The sequence below is a fragment of the Lactuca serriola genome, chromosome 2 (genome assembly GCF_051521515.1).
Source record: "Lactuca serriola cultivar US96UC23 chromosome 2, Lser_US96UC23_V15, whole genome shotgun sequence".
Classification (NCBI taxonomy): domain Eukaryota; kingdom Viridiplantae; phylum Streptophyta; class Magnoliopsida; order Asterales; family Asteraceae; genus Lactuca; species Lactuca serriola.
Genome location: NC_136409.1, coordinates 135,016,735 through 135,023,920, shown reverse-complemented (window position 1 = coordinate 135,023,920; position 7,186 = coordinate 135,016,735). Strand labels below are relative to the sequence as shown.

General features: G+C 43.3%; 1 protein-coding gene across 1 annotated transcript; it reads right to left on the bottom strand.

Moving 5' to 3' along the window:
• Positions 1–673: 673 nt before the first annotated feature.
• On the bottom strand, positions 674–2,597 carry ILR1 (Peptidase M20/M25/M40 family protein). The gene is made up of 5 exons (XM_079024660.1): positions 2,128–2,597; positions 1,902–2,027; positions 1,506–1,820; positions 1,295–1,423; positions 674–1,194 (listed from the first exon to the last, which is right to left on the bottom strand). Exons 1-5 carry the CDS (start codon positions 2,491–2,493, stop codon positions 799–801), a joined length of 1,332 nt encoding a protein of 443 aa, XP_078880786.1. The 5' UTR covers positions 2,494–2,597; the 3' UTR covers positions 674–798.
• Positions 2,598–7,186: the final 4,589 nt, after the last annotated feature.

Genomic DNA, 7,186 nt, shown 5'->3' with positions numbered 1-7,186 from the left:
TGAGGTGTTACAATGTTACAGATAGTTATTACCTTAATTGTTAATTAGGGTTTCATTATGTGTATGTTTAGAGTAAGGAGACGTTTTTCACCAACTTCTCGACCTTGTGAGTTGTGGAGTAGTTACTCTGATTAGCGAAGCGAGTTTTCTCTCTATACTTTATACTGCAACATGTATCATTGTGCGTAGGATGTTGTTATGTTGTAGTGATCTATTAGTTTGGTAGAATTGTTATGATTACTTGTGTTTGCTGGTTATTGTTTTGGTTGTTTGTATATGTCGACATATTGTGGTTGGTTTGAGACGGTTTTGCTTTGTGTTGTAAGCAAAGACACTCGGGTGGTCCGGCTAATACTATAGGCCCAAAGGGAGCAGTCCAACCCCTTGTTGCAGGCTCAGGACATGACTCGATATTTGAATGACATTTGAACATGTCATCTTGTCCTGTTATGTTAGGGGTTGATGTATGTCATGTCCCCTCGGTGCCACATAGCCATATAGATGTCATCTCCTTTTTTACCATGCCCATGTCACCCCAAACCTAATAATATGGTGAAGATTATGTTACTAATTTCACTTTTTTAGTAGGTATGTGACATGCTAATTTAAAAACTTCAAGTCCGTTGTTTCCCATGGATGTAAAACCTAATCAAAAGCATTTCAAAAAGAAAACTTAGTGAATGTCCATAACATTGCCACCAAATAACCAAAATGACATTTTTTTTACAAATCTCTGTACTGTTTAGCCATCACATTATTCATCTTGTTCTTTCGCACATGAAAACTTAGGCTAAAAGCTTACAACTCATCACGCTCAATGACACCACCACCACCATGTCTATCCAAATAAGAAATCGCCACCGCAGCATGAAATGCTGCTCCAATCGGAAGCGCCTCTTCATCAATAACAAAATACGGTGAATGTAAATGCTCCGGCGGTGTTTTCGTCTTGTTATTGCTTCCTATCACGAACATAACCGCCGGCATTTTCTGTGTAAAAAAACTGAAATCTTCACCTCCCATCGTCACCGGAAGCACCTGCATATTGGGTTTTCCGAGTATGATTTCCGCCACCGTCTTTGCGTGTTCGTATAATCCTTCGTCGTTTTCCGTCACCGGGTATGGCAGCGGCGTTTCATCCATGAAATCCAGTTCTGCTTCGCACCGGTGAACGCCGGCCTGCGTCTCTATCACCTGAAATCAAAAATTGAATACACACAGACACAATGCAATTATCAATTGGGCTTCCTTCAAGGTTATTGATCTCGATTACTAGATGATTTTAAGTGTTTACCTGTTTAATCCTTTCTTTGGTGTCTATAAGACCTTGAGAAGACAAGCTTCGATATGTTCCCCCAATTTTTACACTCTCTGGAATCACATTGTCTGCTTTCCCTCCGATAATGTATCCGATCGTCACAACCTGAAATCAATCACCGGAAAATAATCGGAACCCTAAAATCACATAAATAGATTACTTTAAATAAGTCGCAGATTAAGATTACTCTGGACTCGAGTGGATCGGTTTCGCGAGATACAATCTGTTGTAGAGCAACAACCGCCATTGATGCTGCAAGAATCGGATCTTTCGATAACTGTGGGGTTGCAGCATGTCCACCGGTACCCTTAATGGTGGCTGTAAACCTTCCGGCGCCGGCTAACACCGGACCTGGCCGTGAAGCTACGACACCCACCGGATACGACGGATAAACGTGGAGGGCAAAGGCGGCTTTGATGTTGTCCAGTGCGCTGTGTTTTAGCATATGATAAGCTCCGGCGAAACCCTCTTCGCCGGGCTGGAAAACCAGTTTCACGGTGCCCTTTTAAGAGTAAACAACAGAAGCATAAGCTTCATGCTTTACAGGTTGTACATCGTGCATTAGATATAGTACTTCTTTTACCTTGAGTTCGTGTCTCCTCGCTTGGAGCAATTTAGCAGCTCCAAGTAGCATTGCTACATGAGAATCGTGACCACAGGCGTGCATTTTGCCGGCGATCTTGCTCCGGTGATCCCAATCGACTAGTTCCTGATATTTTCCGATGGAGGAGATGAAACTTTGGGATGTTTATTGTTTAAAACGAGAGAAATTAAACATGAAACCTCAAAATATTCAGAGAAAAAAGAACCTGGATTGGTAGAGCATCCATGTCCGCTCGGAGAGCAAAGAATGGTTGTTCGCCGGAACCAATGGTGGCGACAACACCGGTCTCCGCCACCGGCCATGTGTACTCGACGCCAAGCTTGTCGAGCTCTGCTCTTATCACTTCACTCGTCTTGTATTCTTGAAACCCTAGCTCCGGATACTCATGGATTTTCCGGCGAATGCTTCTAACCCAGTTAAAAAGCTCCGGCGACTTCGCATCCTCCAAAAGCCGCTGACCAAGGGGACCAATTACCTCCGGTTTCAAATGGGTCGCAGAAGTCCGGAGTGATGAGTGTAAGAGAACAACGGCGAAGACCAGAAAGAGGAATCGCCGACGAGATAATCTCATCGTTGACCAAATGGCGTCGATTGCAGCACTGAGCCACGGAGTTTTTATATTCAAATGGCCGGCGTCATAGAGACAAAAACAAAGGAGTTTAAATCAAGATAAAAAGAATTTCACTTTGACACCCTTAAATGTTACATTTAGTACCCGAAATAACTATGATCCAATCTTCCATACCAATCTTCCATACTAAGTATGTAATCTTACTTGATAGTTTGATACAATGTCATAATCCAATGTTTTGCATATTTCGTCATAAATGTATTTCCATTGCTCAACACTAAAATGGAGTTTGTATTCGAACCATAAAACATTAAATTGGTCACTAAATTAGTGATTGTTTAACTTTAAAATGGAGTTTGTATTTCAACCAAACATTAAAATTATGTTTTTTTTAGAGGTCATGTGAATTGGCCTTCATATTTGGTATGTAAAGTTTTCCTAAACTCTAAAATAATGTTTTTTAAAGGTCGATTGGAATGAAAATATTTTTTTTATTGGTTTTTATAATAGTATTTTAACCGTTGGTTAGAGTTGGTCTTAGTAATATTTATTTTTATGATAGTTTGTCAGAAAACGGTTATAAATTTTTTATAGACACTATAAATATATAGTTAAAAATAGTGAGTTCATAAGGTCTTTCAAATTACCTGAAACTTTGTGAGATTTTTGTAACTGCTGAAGTTTGTTTCACAATACACATTTTACTGACTTGCTTTATGTAACGTCCGTTGTTTGAGTTAGAAGTTGTAGAGACCGAACTTTGTAAGATTTTGCCATAAATACCATTTAGCTGGTTTTCCATCATATAACAGGTTACTATGTCACATGATTGCCATTTAATTGGTTTTCCACCCTCTCACCCTTCAATTCGTTTACATTTCTCTATCCATCGCGGACCACTGTCATCGGCTTACCTAGGGGCGCCGCAAGTTAATTTGAGGCCCATGGCAAAAACAAAAAATGATGCCTTTCATAGTAATCGTAAACGACAATGCAATAATGTTTATAAAGACGAGTATAGGGATCTTTTGTGATATGGGCCTTGGACTTAACAACATCACTTGTTGATTCTGATTGGGTTGAGCCCTATAATCACATCAATGGAGAGATAATGACAGTCGACGTCCGGGAGGTGGTCCCGGGACGAAGCTCCACCGATCTAGTTAGTGTATGTTTGAGGATAAATTAATTAGGGTCTTTTGATGGAGAGAAGGCGATACCTTCTTCTTGGAGAATAAGGGTCATTTTATACTTGTTGTTCCTAGTGCACAATCCCAATAGTATCCTTTGTCCCGTCTGGGACGACAGGACGTGGAGGAGTCTCATTGGTGGATCGTGCACCACTAGTCATCATATGTTATTGGTGCAGAGTAAACAGAGGACATCGCTATGGGCGACATACGTGTCGCTCTGGGAGACGACTAGATGTGTTTTGTCCTATTATAGACCGAACATTGTCATCAAGAATTGGACCTGGGCGCAAGGTCGCCAAGCGTAAGGATCTTAGCACGAGGGTGAGGGCCCGGGTCTGGCATTAGGATAGATTTGCGATCATTAGCTAGGTCGCCTAAAGATAACAATTATGTTATCTTTAACGTATTCCTTGTGGGATACGTTAACAAGTACCCTAGGCTAGTAAACGCCGGCGTTAGCCTAGCGTAGCTGAGTTGTTCTAGCTTAGATCAAGACATGTGTTCGGTGTAGATGGCCCCGACGTTCGCTGATGTGTCGAAGCCGTCTGCGCAGACGGTTTCATCATGGTAACTGTTCGGCATTCCTAGTTTGCATTTAAAACCTCCCTTATCAAGGATGGTTTTCTTCTTTGTACTTCCCACTTCTTCAATTACTTCTATCTCTTCTTTTGTTTACCTTCTCGTCCACCTTGTTCTTGTACTTCAAGAGAAAATGGCAACACCACAAAATGGAATCGAGCCAACCCTAAGAGAGTTTGAAGCTCTTCAAACCAGGTTCGACTTTATACCTGAACACGGGGTGCAGTATCCTAGGAAAAGGTGGTCATCTCTTGTCCTCCGAAAGGAAAGGTCATAGTCCCCATTCCGACCTTTGAGGTAGGTCCGAGGTTGCCAACAACTGATTTTTTTGATGAGATCATGCGTCGATATGGCTTCTCCTTGGATGATCTGGCTCCCAACGCCGTCAATAAAATCATGGGCTTTGAACTAGCTTGTCGAGCCCTTTGGGTGTCACCTCAGTTCTGAGCCTTCAAGGTATTTTTCAACTCTTCTTCTCAGTCTGGCATTCATACCTTATCCCAAAGGTGGGGCATTCATATGTTCATCGTTAACCAGAGAGCGTCCAAGAATAATCGGAAATATAAGTAATTTTTGGTGAAGTGCAACTTGGTTGGTTACGGCTATCCCTGGGTGACCGTTTACTATGATCGGTCGCCCAAACCGTGGGGTGCTAGCCTAACTGTGGTGCAAGCGTTGGGGGTTTCTACTTCACTGGGGAATACTAGGAGGATCACATCCTAACCGCGGTCGGGATGAGTGCCACATGGAGGGCTCGAGGGATGATTCCTCAATACTTTTTGGAGAAAGACGGTAAGTGCTCTCCCCCCCCTCCAAAGATATATTTTTAGGGGAATCAATTTACTCATATCGTTTTACTTCTTTCTTTTGTAGGTCACGGGAGGATTTTTCCCTTTGAAATGGTGATGCGGGGCAAATTCAATGGTGGACGAGGAGTTGAAAAAGGCCTTTCTTGTTCCGCAATACGTGGCGGACGAGGAGATGAAGAAGGCCCGGTATCATGAGATGTTGCGGAGTGATATCCGCCAGTTTGTGAGTCGCTCCAACTACAAGACGCTGGAGGACATGATTGCGAGGGCTCGTGAGAGAGAGATCGATTTAGAGATGGAGAGGAAGAGGAAGCCATAGGTGGCATCTGGCATGGCGAGTTTGGGAAAAAGCCCAAAATGTCTGACAACAGGTCTAGGAGCCAGCAGTGACACAACTGTTGTGGAAAATGTGGCAAGTTTCACAATGGGGTGTGCAAGGCAGGGAGTTTTGGCTACTTCAAGTGCGGCCGAACTGGGCATATGAGTTGGGATTGTACAACTACTACCACCACCACCACATCATCAGATTTGATTTGCTTTCAGTGCAATCAGAGGGGACATAGGTGGTCCCAGTGCCCGAGTTTAGCAACAGCAGGACAGGTGGTGGAACCTGCTCCTACCACTTTGAGGATTACAAACAGTCGTCAGGGTCGGGCTGAGGCGTCGGTGGTGAAGAACAGAGCCTTCCAATTGACAACAGAGGAGGCACGAGCAAATCCTAATGTGGTTACGGGTATGTATCTTCTCCATTATCTTTTTATTATTTCTAATTATTACTCATGTTTATGTGTTTTGTTATAGGATTATTCTTAGTGAATGACATATCAGCTTTGGTACTGTTTGATTCGGGGGCTACCCGATTCTTTGTGTCGCTCACACTTAGCAAGCGATTTAGTAGAGCTTCGGGGGAGCTGGGTTGCCCACTAGATGTAGAGATAGTGGATGATAGGACTGTCAGGGTCGTGAGGGTTCATAGAGGATGTATGCTACGGTTGTTCGATCAGTAGTTTTCTGTGGATCTGGTTTCTATTCCCCTGCGAGGGAATAAGGTTATAGTTGGTATGGACTGGTTGAGCCCAAATGGGGTAGTGATAGACTACGAGCAGCAACTAGTGAGGGTTAGTACTCCTAATGGGGGAGAGCTAGTGATTCAGGGTGAGAGGCCACAGCGCGGACCGATTCTCTGTTCAGCAATGAGGGCGAGGTGCCACCTTCAGCAGGGTTGCACCGGATACGTTGCCTATGTCATGGATACCCGGGATAAGGGTAAGGCGATAGTTGATGATGTATCGGTAGTGCGAGAGTACCCGAACGTATTCCCGAAAGATTTACTTGGGATACCTCCAGAGAGACAGGTTGAGTTTAGGATTGACCTAGTCCCTGGTTTGGCTCCGATAGCCAAGGGACCATATTGGATGGCTCCTCCCGAGATGCAGGAGTTGTATACGTAGATACAAGAGCTGCTAGACAAAGGTTTTATCAGGCCGAGCAGTTCACCATGGGGAGCCCCAATCCTGTTTGTGAAGATGAAGGACGGGTCACATCGTGATAGTTTCATTTTTGTTGCTTCTTTTCATAGTTTATTTTTAGTTAAAACCATCTCATTTTAGTCAATATTCATGCATATTTTCTCTTTTTGTCATTTTTCTCCTTTACCGGGTGCTTTCTAGTCTTTTGAGCTTAATTGCAGGATTTACCGAAGACAATTTGTTATTGAAGGCTTAGAAGGATGCGGGACTTATGAAGGCATGTGATTTGTTTGTGGACTTGAAGTGGTGTGATTGGGCTTGGTGCTTGCCTAAAAGAAGAAATCAATTTGGATTTAATTTACGGGCAAGGATGATGATGAGGCGACGCGGAATCGAGCTACAAGAAAATTTAAGGAGTATTGGGTCAATCATTAGAAGGCTTGGGAATGGCAAATGGGTCCTAAAGAGTTATGATTGTGGGCTGAAGTTGAAGAAGTGAAGATTGGGCTAAAATGCATGATTAATGGCCGAAGTCTCACATTCAGCGTGACCCACGCGGTCCGCGTGAAATCATACGCGGTCCGCGTGAATTGCCCTGAGCTGATTCCAGGTTTGACTTGTTGACTCTATTTGTGAAAGTTTG

Coding starts and splice junctions, on each gene's coding strand:
- ILR1 (XM_079024660.1), bottom strand. CDS start 2,493: ATGAGATTATCTCGTCGGCGATTCCTCTTTCTGGTCTTCGCCGTTGTT. Junction 1,821..1,901: donor CGAGGAGACACGAACTCAAG/GTAAAAGAAGTA, acceptor TACTCTTAAAAG/GGCACCGTGAAACTGGTTTT. Junction 1,424..1,505: donor CCGATCCACTCGAGTCCAGA/GTAATCTTAATC, acceptor GATTGATTTCAG/GTTGTGACGATCGGATACAT.